Genomic DNA, 13,636 nt, shown 5'->3' on the forward strand with positions numbered 1-13,636 from the left:
AGGCAGTGTTAGCTAGTGTGCCACCTGATGGCCTGTTGCACCTCTCTTTTGCTTTTCTTAGCCCTCAGACTTAAAGCCCAAGATGTCTAGAAAATTTAATATGCAAAGGAGGAGATATTTTCACTGAAGGGCATGTTAATGTTTCATCCATCTTCAAACAAATGTATTTTGAGGCACCAACTTCAGTACCTGGTGAAGAACTTAAACACAGTTCTGTCCCCCATAGTCCAGACAGGTTCCCTGTTCCAGAATATTGTTGGATTTTCTCACCTTATTTTTGCGTGACATATATGTTTAGATTATTAACTTACCAAAGGTGCAATCATTTCAGGCAATCATTTTACATTAAGCTTCTCATACATATATGTACATAATTTTTAAAAAAATGTTCAACTTGAAAAGTAACAAGCTGAAAGGTATTGTTTCCTTATTCTCAGGGTTCCTACTAGCACTCAGAAAATAAATCTTACTCAACGTTTAGAGATGTCTCATTATTGGACATCTTTAATTTCTTATAGAGTAGATAGAGAAGAAGGAAAGAAAGGGGGATTTGGCAGGAGTCAGAGACTTTTAGCCACAGAGATATGAGAGATAAGTAGGCACATTATCCAGTAAATTTACTACTGACATGAAAAAAAAAGTGTACTTGAAAAAATTTCAAGAAAACTTTATTGAAATCCACTCTGTACAGAACATGTTAGTAACTGGCCAAACCCTAAGATTCTGCACATGCATACATGCATACATGTCAAGATGCATACATGGAAACATTACAAGCGTGAGCCCTACCGGCAGAACAGTCTACAGCCCTCCAGGGCCCTTTACACTAAATGTAAAGAAGAATGTCTCGCTGCTCAGACCTGCCAACGTTCTCTTTAAGTTTGGGTGGTGACTACTCCATGCCTTATAGACACACTTATGTGCTTTCGGCATCAGTTGGTCTTTGTCCTTCTTTGAAGGGCCAAGCCACACCCACTCAGGTATCTGCAGACTAAGGTAGTCTCAGAGTGTTGTGATTTCTGCTTTTCCTCAAAAACCATGAGCTGAAGGAGTCCTAGCCTTCCTTCCTGCCTTTCATCAACGTGACTGCTCTCTCCCTAGCTCTATGTCCCAGATGAATTTGAACCACAGAGATCATAAAATAGCTGTTGAGCAGCACCGCGGCTGACGTCTGCGTCCACTGAGACACACCCGTCTATCTCCGGCTTCTTGACTTTTCAAAGGACTGAACAGATCAGTCCTTCCATGAACATTTGTTGTTTGGATTCTATTGATATCTCCTGGTTCTGAAGGTTTGGCTGGTCCGTGCACAGCTGTCTCCAGAGCATCCTCAGTATCCCATCTTATCAAGAGGAGAGATAAGACTCAGGGCATATAGTGCGTCTTGCTTTCTTCAGCGCTGCCTGCTAAAGCCTGTGACTTGCTGGGCAGGTGGATTCTCCCAGTATCTGTGGCAGCCCAGGTAGGAGTGGCTCCTGCATTCAGAGATGGTTCCATATCTGTATTTCTCCATTCCCTGGCACTGAGAACTCTGTGCTGTCGCCTGTATTTCACCTAGGTCATCGTATCCATTACTGACACTGACGGAGGGGCAAGTTTTTCCTTATAAGTGCTGGGTCTTTCTCTTGTTGTAGTTGTGCTACTACAGTACTCACGCTGCTATTTTAAGATATTAACATGAATACATGAAATCATATTGGAAAATACACCACTCCCATCCTGACTGAAGAGGTAGTTGTCCAGGTACAGGTATACAAGTATGCTTGTATATGCAAGTATACAGGACAGATGAAAGCCAGTATTCCTACAACAAGGAGCTTCATATAAAAACACACTATGCAAAATTAAGAGAGGAATCTGATCGAAAGTAGGAGAGATTGAACCAAAATGTTATTCCTGAAAAAGAAGCCATTTCAGTACACTTGACCTATGAGTCTGTACTGAGTTAAACAAGCAAGACAGAATTAGTGTCTGCTCCTAGGATAGGGGACAGAGCTGGCATTATAGGGGACTGTTTTACCTTGAGGGAGTCTCAGAGCATCATCTGACCTAATAATTATATTCTCTTGTCTTCTGGGAAATCAAAGAGGTTGTCCAAAAACTTGGAAAGAAAACAGGATAAAATATGTGGATTTTGTTCTTTAATTAATCAAGTGTAGCGTTCCACTCATCTGAGGATGTTTTCAGATCTCAAACAACGCTGGGCTTCTTATTTCAAACACACAGATTTTAACTCTGGAAAAAAAAAAACCCAAAGAGGAAGAGAGATTGGGTAAGATTTCACAAAAGGGTGGCTTTCTTTTGGTAGATTTCAAAGATGAGACACAAGTAAAAAGACCACAGTGATGTTGATAAACAGAAACAAAGTATTGCAGGACAGGAAGAGAAAGCTGAAGAAAGCCAGCCAGACTAAACTGTTACCCAAACTTCCCTCAACAACTACCCTTCGCTTTGACCTGGTGCTGGTCCTCTGCCATTGTGCTGACTCCTCTCTGCCTTCCCAGATCATTTCTGAACCCAGTCTTACAGCATCCGTAGCACCTCAACACTGTGGCTCTCTGTGCAAAATTCTGGAGTGAGTCTTGTTGCTAGTGCCTGGTAAGTGCCCAGCTCTTGATGGCCCCCGCCTCCTAGAATTATAACCTGTCCCTTCAGTCAGGCTCTTGACTGTAGGTAGTTCCTATCCCATAACCAGATGGTCAATGTCTTGGTGTTCTCGAGCTCCCAGCTCCTCAGTGAGGCTGGAGGAACAAACAACCCAATTGTGTCATGCTGTCAGAAGTCTGGTCACCAGAAACCTGTGATATACCCAGCACTGTAATGACTTCTGGGGTCTGCAGCACAACAGTGCTTTCAGCTGCTGTGGTTTCTGCCAACTATAGAGTGCAGTGAGTAATAGTGTTTCCTAAGATGATTGCAGGTAAGTAAGCAAGGATCCACAGATTACTGTAGCAGGTGGTCATGAGTAAGTTTTAGGGAAAGGTGCTAACTGCTAAAAAGAGTGAGAGCCAAAGAAAAGGCAGGGGTGGGGTGGGGGTGGGGAGGTAGAGGATGATTCCAGGTGATGGGCACAGCAGGTGCAAAGGCACTGGGGCTGAAGGGAGCATGTTGTCACTTCCCGCTTCTTCGTTTTATTCATTCTATATATGCCAGGGGCTCTGTAGTTCAGTCACTTTTAGGTGCTGAAGTTGCTATGGTGAATGGGACACAGGCTATACTTGCCATATCACAACCCTGCTCATTCCTTGACCTTGGCTGACCCGGCATGCCCTTGTGCACTGTGCAGCGGACACTGCCACCTGTTTACAGCCACTTTTCTCCCTGCTCTCCCTTGCTTTCACCCCCGTCCCCACTAGCTTTATTGTAAGTCCTGCCACATCTCAGGTTAAAGCCTATGCAAGTCACAGGCATTGGGGGGTGAGGATCAAACTTGTTTCAACAGAGATGCAGTCAAGACTCACCTTTCCTCAGTCTCTCGCTGTCTTCACTCTGCATGTGGTTCCTGAAAGAGAGCAAAAGCAACTTCAGAAGCCAGGGAAGCCCTCAGACAGGGAAAGAGGATGTGACGAGGCATTAGACTCTTGGGTCTCGGAGAGAAATTACAAGTGCGGGCTGGGAAGGAGTTCTTCACACCCCCGGGATAAAAATATTCTTTTGATGACTGTATCTTAAGTTCTAATGTCGGATATAATCCAACCCTCATATAGTGGTATCCTTTCTGAAATAGAGAGGCAGGAGGGTAATGCATTCAGTTTTACCAGTCATTTAATGACCAGGAAAGAGTTTCCTTTTGAAAAAAAAAAATCTAAGTGGGTTTAGAAGGTAGAGGAGAGGAAATCAATCCCAAGGCTGATGCCTAGTTGGGTTAGACAGATGATGCTACCAAATACTATCATGTTTTGGTTGCACAGACAGGCTGAAGTTGGGAACCTCGGGCCAGCCAGCTCTCAGAAGGCCGAGTTGCCCTTTGAATGAACTTACTGCTGATGCAATTTGGGGTTCAAATTCCTGCAGGTTAATTGACTCTTGTCCAGCACTACTGCCCCGCTCCAATACTCCAACGCTCCTGGTTGTTCTCCTGGGTCTGCAATGAAAACATAGAAACCACTCAACAATACCTAATAGTTTTGTGATGCAGCCTCTACCAAATAGCGTCTTCCAGAACACTTCCTGACACTGGTGTTCTCGTCTATGGGCAGGCATATTTAAGAATGACCATCCTCACGGAGGTATAGCCATGGAAGAGATTTGATAAGTTTAACAAGTGATTAGGGTATATAACCCTGGCACAATCAAAACAGAAAGCATTATGTAGGTTTCTTTCTGCATCTGATCAACCAATACCTTTATCCCACCCTGTTGTTCCTGATCATTGATTTCTTTAGCTTTTCTTTATCTCGGACTTCATGTGAATAGGATCACACAAGGCACTGTCTTGCCTTCCTTCATTCAGCATACAGCTTTTGGAATTCGTTTCTATGTCTAGGTGGTTTTTCACTACATGACTGTACCTTGTTTTTTTGCAGATGGATTGTCTCTGATTAGTAACATGTAAGTGTATATTCTCTCTATATACATATATTTTCTTTGTCAAATGTCTATTTTAGAAATGTTTATATTTTCTCCAAATTTGTGACTTTGTGTTTTCTTGACAAAGTCCATGGACAAACATTTCAATTTGATGAAGTTTACTATATCTGTCTACACTTTTCTTTTTTCACTGAGTCCTAGTGAAAAATACTTGCTTAACCTAAAGATACAAAGATAGTTTTTCCCTCAGAAATGTTGGACTTTAGCTCCTTTATTTAGTCTATAATTTATCTTATTTTGTGTAAATCATATTTTCCCTTCTAAATTCTAATTATTCCAATACTAATAGTTGAAAATATTTCCCTTTCAGCATGGAATTATCTGGTTATTTTTATCAAAAGCAATGAACATTTGATTTTTATTTTCCTTTTTGCTCTTCTTTTTTCTCATTGACTGATATCTCTGCCCTTTTATCAATGTCACGTGGTCTATGACCATTCTCTCGGAACTGTTCACTTTGTTTCTTTTTTTTGAGAGACAGGTCTTACCATATAGGCCAGGCTGACTTTAAACTCAGTCTTCCTGATTCCATCTCCTAACTGCGAGGATTATAGCCTTCTATCACCACTCCTGACTCCACTTTTGTTCTTAATTTTCAAAGTCATTTACCAGCTCTGGGTTATTTGCATTCCTCCCTATCTTTGTAGAGTCAGACTCTTTAATTTTTACTAATGAGCTTCCTTTGATCAGATCTACTTCAATTTCTGTCCATAGTAATGTTTTACAGTTCCAGTTTTGTTTTGTTTTGTTTTGTTTTTTGTCAAATGTATAGCCAAACTTTATTATTGTTTGATGATCCTAGAAGCTATATTTAAACTTTTTTCTGGCCCGGTAGAGATGGTGGCAGTGAATGCCTATAATCCCAGCAGGTGGGAAGCAGAGGCAGGCAAAGCTCTCTGAGTTCAGGACAGCCTTTCTTGAAAAACAAACAAACAAACAAACAAACAAAACCTCATTTCCTCAGTGTTTGTTTGTTGTTAGTATATAGAGTATACTTGACCTTGATTTTTTTTTACCTTGCACCGTAAGACTCTGTTCCTGACTTATTCTTTCTAATAGCTGCTCAATAGTTTTTAAAGGCTTTTCTACAAACATGGTCATATTACTTGCCTCAAAGATAGAGATATTTCCCCACTTTCCTTTCCAATTTGTAGGCCTTTCTTTGAGTCTTATCACACTGGCTAGAACTTTCCAGCTCAACACTGAATGAAAGCAGTAATCATGCATCCTTCTTGGTCTTCCCGGTCTTAGGGCAAGACCAATTTTCCTTTACCACTACCATGCTATCAGAATGATTCTGGTAGATGTCCTTTGTTAGTTTGAGAAATTCCTGCCTTGAATTCCTAGTTCATTAGTATTTTTCTTTTTTCTTTAAAATTATGAATGGGTATCAATTTTCTCAAAAGCCTGTCCCATATCCATTGACAGGACCATATTGGGTTTCTTTCAGTCTGCTTGTATGACTGTCAATCCTTGGGGTTTTGAGTGTTCAATTCTCTTATCTTCCTAGAATATGCTGTATTTTACAAGGTATAGCATACTTGTAATATATTACTAAATTAATTTCTAATTTTGTTAAGAATTTTGGCATCTGTGTTCTGTGCATCATATGGGATTTTTATAGGATTCCTTTCTTGTTATGTTTTCTTAACTTGGGTTATCAGGAATCCCCATCCCTTTAGAGCAGGGTGAGTGGCCATTGACTATAGTCTGTATGCTGTGACCAGTCATAACGTTACTATTTCTCTGCTCCTAGTTACATTTATGTCTTTCTGTTGCTGGTGTCCAATGTCAGGAAACAATAGTTTCACTCATCTTTTGTCCGGTTTTAGATACTTCATGAAAGAGGTGAGAGAAAACAAAGGTTTGTTTCAAGACACACAACTTCAAGAGAGCATTAGTAGTTAGACAGGCTGCTTTTATGTCTATATTTTATCATCTCTCATTCTCTCATTTTGGGCTCCAATTTTGAGTGTGATCTTTGTAGCTGTAGGTAACTACTCCCTCCAATATTTGAGATCAGGCTCTCCCTCTTCCTTAGGTCTTTTCTTTGGTTGAGCATTCTTTGGTTATTTGATGCCCTGTTTTCAATGTGGTCTAGCCCCTAAGGTTAGACCTTCATATACTTTGAAGTACATTGTTGGGTCAAGGACAAGTTGAGTAACCTTTAAAGGTGGGTCCTGGTTGGAGGAAATTTGGTCATGGGGGCCACACTTGGGAGAATTAATATGCACCTCATGGGAGTGAGTTAGGTCTCAGGGACTAGAACTGTAGAAGCAGGTTGTTATAAAGTCCCCCTCCTCACCTTGGTATCTCTTCTGCACATACATACATCCACACACACACTGTTCTTACTCTACCATCTCATTGTCACAATGCAGCACAACATAGCTGCCTGACCCTGGTCTGAGCCAAACCATAAACCATGATAAACTTTCCTTTAAAGTATCCAGCCTTTGGTGTCTTGTTTTAGCCATACAAAGGAACAGCATTTGAGCTGTTTCTTATTTGAGCTCCTAGATTCTTTATAAATCTGATGAGATTTTATAATTGCCCAAATTCCTCTTTAAAAGTATGGTGCTTTATAGCTAGCTATGGTGTCCCAGATAAATATAGAACAGAAAATAATCAAATGATCTTTTCATACCCGTGGCAAAGGCAGCATAATTACAAGAAGCCTCAGTTTAAAAATGAAAGCAGACAGAAGATACAAAGTGTGACACACACTTTTGGAATCAATGTTAACTTCAATACTTTGAAGTAAAAATACAATGAGATCCACAGCTTTCAGTTTTTAAACTCTGTGGAGGTTTCTGTTTAAATGAAAATGAGTCACTTTGGAAAGGACACTTGTTCTTTAAAAAATTTTAACTATCCAGATATGGTAGCACAAACCTTTAGCGTTAGCACTCAAGAGGCAGAGGCAAGAGATACAGATGAAGCAGTCAGGAGTGAGTGACACAGATATCTGTGAGTCCAAGCATAGCCTGGCCTACATAGCATACAGGGCATGGTGATGCACGCCTTTAATCCCAGCACTTGGGAGGCAGAGGCAAGTGGATCCCTGTGACTTTGATGCCAGTCTGGTCTATATATTGAGTTCAACTGGTACTAGCAAAAACAACAAACAAAAAAACAACAAAACCCCAAACCAATCAACAACAAGAAACCCAGGTATACACCTAACTCAGAGGGTGAAGGACCTCAAAATGAGAACACAAAGCACTGAAGAGAAAAAGAACCGAAAGGAGGTACTAGAACAAGGAGAGACTTCCGTGCTCGCAGGCAGGCTGGGAAATGGATATATTGCCAAAGCATTGTACAGATTTTATTCCATCTCACTAAACTCCAATGACATCTTCATATAAATAGGAAGAAATTCATAAAATTGATATAGAAAAGACCCCACATAGCTGAAACGCATCAACATATCTGATCTCAAGTCATATTGTGTAGGCACAGTTACAGAACCAGCGTGATACTGGCACAAAACCAGACAGATAGGCCAATGGGATAGAGTAAAGGTCTCAGAAATTGGCCCATGCAGTTGGCTAATTTCTAACTATAGGCTAATTTTTTTATTTAAACAAATGTGCCGAAAACATAGATTAGAAGAAAATAAATGATGCCCAGAGAACTAGATATCCACATACTGACCACAGCTAGATCTCTATTTTGCACCTTGTAAAGAAAACTCTATTTAAAATGGGTGAAGATCTTAATTAAAACAAACTGCCTTCTTGGACACTTTAGGGGAAAACATAGAATAAACACTCAGACAGGGCCAGGCAAGGACTTTTGGAAAGGACTCTCCTAACTCAGGAAATAACAACATGATGTGACAAATGGAACTGCACAAAAGTAAATGGCTGCTGAAGAGTGAAGCCAATGACAGGGTGGAGAGATAGTCTACTGCCTGGAGAAAATCCTTACCAACTGCTCATGGATCAGGACAGTTACATAGAAAATACACAAAGACCCACACACCCCCACACACCCACATACACCCATACACACACACACACCCATCCCCACACACCCCATCCACCACCCACCCACACACACCCATCCCCACACACCCCATCCACCACCCACCCACACACACCCACACACACACACACATACAACCACCCCCATCCCCACACACCCCACCCACCACCCACCCACACCCATACACACACACACACCCACACACACCCCTACACCCACACACACCCACACACACCCACACACACCCACACAACCCCCCACACACCCACATACCCCCCACACCCTACACACACACAAACACACACCCATACACACACACACCCATACACACACACACCCCCATCCACCACCCACCCCCATCCACCACCCACCCCCATCCACCACCCACCCCCATCCACCACCCACCCCGTGTTTTGTTTTTGTTTTTGGTGTTTCTTTTTCTTTCAGGAACACAGGCTTCACAGTCACCTGAACTAAGTAGGGAAATTTGGCTCCCCCTGAACATTGCTAACACCTCCATTGAAAGAGAAAGGTGACTTGAACAACAACAGTAACAACAATTTTTTAAAAAAGAGAGAAAAAGAAAAAAAAGAAGGAAACAAAGCAGGAGGGCGTGTCGATCAACAGACCACTTTGCATATGTAAGACCCACTCAATACAGAAAAAAAAAGCAACGTGTGCGAGCACATGTGCGCACGCACAGACATACACAGACATAAAACAACCAAACCTAAGACTACGCATCTTATTCCCAAATCCCAAACCCCTAATCCCCTAGTAGATGATATGCCTCTAATGCAAACAGCCTAAAGAACTTCCACACAGAGAAGTCCAGTGATTATAGCTATGTTCAGACAAGTTACAGAGGGTGTGAATAAACTTTAGGAGAGAAAAAAAAAAAGAGCAAAGGGCTGAATGAAATAAAGAACTGTGTCAGAGAGGCCCAAGAACATCCAAAACATTACAGGTCATTGCTGTTACTCACAGTTGCTCATCCAAACTGGATACTAAGATTCTAGTGCTGAAGACACAACATTCTGTGGTTTCAAGTCACAGAGAAATTAATGAACTGCCCAGGACACGCCCTGCCTCTAGACAGCTTTCACAGTGCTAGAAGGTGCTGGAAAGTCTGCTCAGAGAGAAAAGCCATGAATGGTCTTATCTAGTACTGGTCCCTGCATGTTACAAAACCCACTTTCCAGACTAAATATGCCCACTAGCACAAACTGTAACAAGACTTTATGGAGATTACCAACTGGCCTATCAATGGGATTTGAGGTCTGTTTCTGCAAGGGTAACTTCATATCTAGTACTGTGAACTGGATGGAGGAAGTCACAGACCCTAGGAGGGAATCTACTGATCTGTTCTATTAAACGGTTATATTTATATCCATAGACTTATATTGCTCCCAACGTTGGCCACAGACATTTGTTATTGGAGTGGGTAGTGACTAGTGAAGGGACACACTGTTATTCAAAGTGCTGGAAATAAGTGGCTTTGTTTAGCCATCAATGAGACGTCTGTATCTACCACCACATCCCTACTCCAAGGCTCAGGGACCTTCACAGAAAATGGGGCAAAGAATGTAAGAGCCAGGGGATTGAGAAAAGTGTTGCAAAATTCTGTCTTCTGGACGCGGCATGGCTGTTGTACATACAGATCACAGCAGCTGTGATGACCTACACAAGAACTATACGAGGTCAAACCAGTCAAAATTGCCATCACTGATGGGGGAGGGGCTTGGGAGTCCACAGCACACCTCTACTTGAGAAGCTATTGGCACTTGGTGCTGCTGGGAAGGAAGAGTTATTTATTTTTAGAAACATGGCACTGCAGAATCGTCCATGTGCCAGTGGATGACACATGGCTCTGTGTATATGAGCAACTTTAATTGGACTCCGTGGGTTAAATAAGTAAATGCATGTTTAAAAGGACAGACCTTTGTGAGGCTGATGAGAGGAGGCTGGGAGAATGGAAGTTAGGGTCTGAAGAGTGAATATGATTAAGAAACATTGTGTTGTATCCATGTAGGAGATTTTCAAAAACAATAAATAAAAATTTAAAAATCTAACCCCAAAAGAAACCCCCAAAGCACCCAATTAACAAATGAATCGGACAGTAATTTTTCAAAGGACTAATAACCAATAAATAAATACTCCCTACACTACTTAACATGTTTTACCATTAAGGAAATATAGGTCAAAACTACAACACACTACTATGGCACCTCAGTCAACAATGGCTGTCATTAGAGGGAAAAATGACAGAAAAGATACAAGAAAAAGAAAGTTTTTACACTGTGGAAATGCATATTAGGGTGCCTACTGGTATGGAGGTTACTCAAAAGCCTAAAAATAGAGCTGCCATATGACACAGCTATACTGTCCCTGTGCCTATAACTAAAGAATTCTAAATCTGCATACCACAAAGATATTGACACATAGACCATGTTTATTATGTCACTATTCACAGTAGCCAAAATACAGAACTATTAACAGATAAATGAGTAAAAAGAACCTGAGATACATACATACATACATACATACATACATACATACATACATACATACATGTGTACTATACAGTTTCATTGAGTCATTGTTCAGAACATAATTATGTCACCTTTAAGTAAATGAATAGAGATGACCATGCTAAATAAACTAATCCAGACTCAGAAAGACAACTGTTACGTGTTTTCTGTCATGCAGAATCTAGACCTAGCAATCATCTCCTGAGAGTAGAAGAGTTATCAAGAAGACCAAGGGTAACTTGTCTGTTTGTCTGTCTGTCTGTCTGTCTGTCTGTCTGTCTGTCTGTCTCTCTCTCTCTCTCTCTCTCTCTCTCTCTCTCTGTGTGTGTGTGTGTGTGTGTGTGTGTGTGTGTGTGTGTTGGGGGAGACAAGAGGTGACAATGAGAAGCTGAATGTATGCAAAGTACAGCATTTACACGTGTGAGTGTCACAACAAAACCCATTGTTTTATATTCTCATGTAAAAACATTTTCTTCAGTGTTGGAGACTGAACTTGGCTTGTACATGCTGCGTGACACCGAGCTACCCCCTCATCTGGTATGCTCATTGAAAACACATTTTACATGGTGATCTTCAGACAGGACAAAGACACTCATTACCTGCTCCGCTGGTTCCGCTGGTTCCGCTTCTTGTAATATATTTTTGTTGCCACCATGGAGGCCACTGAGATAAAGACGACCACAATAATGATAGAAGCTCCAATCTCAATAGGATTCTTCTGAAAAGGTTGGGGCTCTGGAAGAGCTAGAAATGACCACAAGTTTTCCATTAGTAAGAAACTCATTTATGAAAGGGTTAAATTTACAGCTTGCCTGCCTTCCCTCCCTCCCTCCCTCCCTCCCTTCCTTTCTTTCTTCTTTCCTTTCCTTCCTGTCTTCATCATTCCTCCCTCCCTTCTTCTATCCTTCCTTCCTTCTTCCCTCCCTCCCTCCTTCTGACTCCCTCTCCCTTCTTCTCTCCCCCCTCACCGGGTTCTAGGGCCATTAAAAAACTGAAGTCAACAACAGGAAATCTAGAGAAACTTTGGTAATGGTTCCTCCATCCGCCACCATCTTGAAATCACTTTCTAGATCACCTCTCATTTGGGCAAACAGAACAACTACTTCAAAGTATTTGATTATTATTTTTACTGAAGTATCTCCAGGCTTCCTTGCCCTGCCTTTCAGTATGCCTCCTCTGTTAGGAAAATTTTGCTATTTCTTCATTCCCTGAAGAACCAGATCCCTGAAGGCCAGCAATTACTTCCTAGAATAAGAAAGCTTAAACTGCAGTCTCAGAAATTAATGGAAAATTGAGTAGTTCAGTTCATAGACATTTAAAGAAACAGTCTTTCTGTTTAATCCTAAATTATAAGAAAATTAGGATCAAAATATTCCATAGTTTATATACAATTTTTAGGCATGCATCCTCTTAGAATAGTAAGGAAAACGATTATTGGCACTGTGGACCATACTTAATACCTTTTGAGTGTGTCCTTGTTTGTCTCACTTAAATCTATTTGGTATTTCCAATAAAGGGGGTTATGGATCTTACATGGAGACTTCTGCCTTTTGATACACAAAAAGAGTCAGTAACTATGGTGGTTTGAATAGTAATGATTTCCATAGATTCATGTGTTCGAATGTTTGACCATAAAGAGTGGCACTGTTTATGGTCTTGTTGGAGTAGGTGCCACCTTGTTGAAGGAAGTGTGTCACTGGTGAGGCAAGTTTTGAGGTTTCCTATGCTTAAGCCATGTCCTGTGTGGCACACAGTCTCCTTCTGCTGCCTGTGGATCAAGATGTAGAACTCTCAGCTCCTTCTTCAGCACCGTGTCTGCCTGCACACCACTATATTTCTTGCCATGGTGATAATAGACTAACCCTCTGAAACTGTAAGCCAGCCCCAATTAAATGTTTTCCTTTATAAGAATTGCTGTGGTCATAGTGTTTCTTCACAGCAATAAAACTTTAAGTAAGAAAGTAGCTAACCTATCTCTGGCCAGGGCATAAATTTAGGGATACAGGTATGCAAGCCCTTTGGATGAGATACCCAGGGCTGAAGTATTTCTGAAGGTAGTACCTGGGCAAGTTCTAACATAGTTAGCTAGTAGAGATGAGTCATGATGAGCTTATGGTGTTACCTGCTCACTTGTAGACAAGGGTGGGGAGATTGAAGCTGGTGGTTACCTGAAGGTAATTACCTTTAGGTACTGCTTAGAGTGTCTTCTATGTTTCTAGGAAATGGTGCAGTAGAAGCAACTAGGACAGCTGGGTGACCACATCTCTTACTAGATTCTCAGTGGCTGAGATATCTGAGCAAAAGGGAATCAGTCTGGGGAGAGTGGGTAGGTTCAGTTGTAAATCTAGTCATGGGAATGTTTCTCGGAATGTATCCAAGTTACTGGGGGAGGCACCAGCATCAAGGATGAGGCAAAGCCAGGGGAAGCAGAAAGAGATGGATGGGTGCCATCAGAAGAAGCAAATCATAGTTAAAGGGCTGGAGAAGGGGCCATAGAAGCAGAAGGCAGGTGGCTGAGGGTTTGT

General features: G+C 41.4%; 1 protein-coding gene across 2 annotated transcripts in view; it reads right to left on the reverse strand.

The window, feature by feature from the left end:
* Positions 1-651: 651 nt before the first annotated feature.
* Cd86 (CD86 molecule) overlaps positions 652-13,636 on the reverse strand; it is a 61,958-nt gene continuing 48,973 nt past the window's right edge. Inside the window, exons 5-8 of one of the 2 annotated variants that reach the window (XM_034515593.2) lie at positions 11,711-11,855; positions 3,982-4,084; positions 3,462-3,502; positions 652-2,235 (exon numbers count right to left, since the gene is read on the reverse strand). In XM_034515593.2, coding sequence (XP_034371484.2) covers positions 3,485-3,502; positions 3,982-4,084; positions 11,711-11,855 — 266 coding nt within the window. In that variant the 3' untranslated portion in view covers positions 652-2,235; positions 3,462-3,484. The remainder of the gene's footprint in view (positions 2,236-3,461; positions 3,503-3,981; positions 4,085-11,710; positions 11,856-13,636) is intronic. The other variant, XM_076942893.1, reaches the window with a different exon arrangement.

The sequence above is a fragment of the Arvicanthis niloticus genome, chromosome 12 (genome assembly GCF_011762505.2).
Source record: "Arvicanthis niloticus isolate mArvNil1 chromosome 12, mArvNil1.pat.X, whole genome shotgun sequence".
Taxonomy (NCBI): domain Eukaryota; kingdom Metazoa; phylum Chordata; class Mammalia; order Rodentia; family Muridae; genus Arvicanthis; species Arvicanthis niloticus.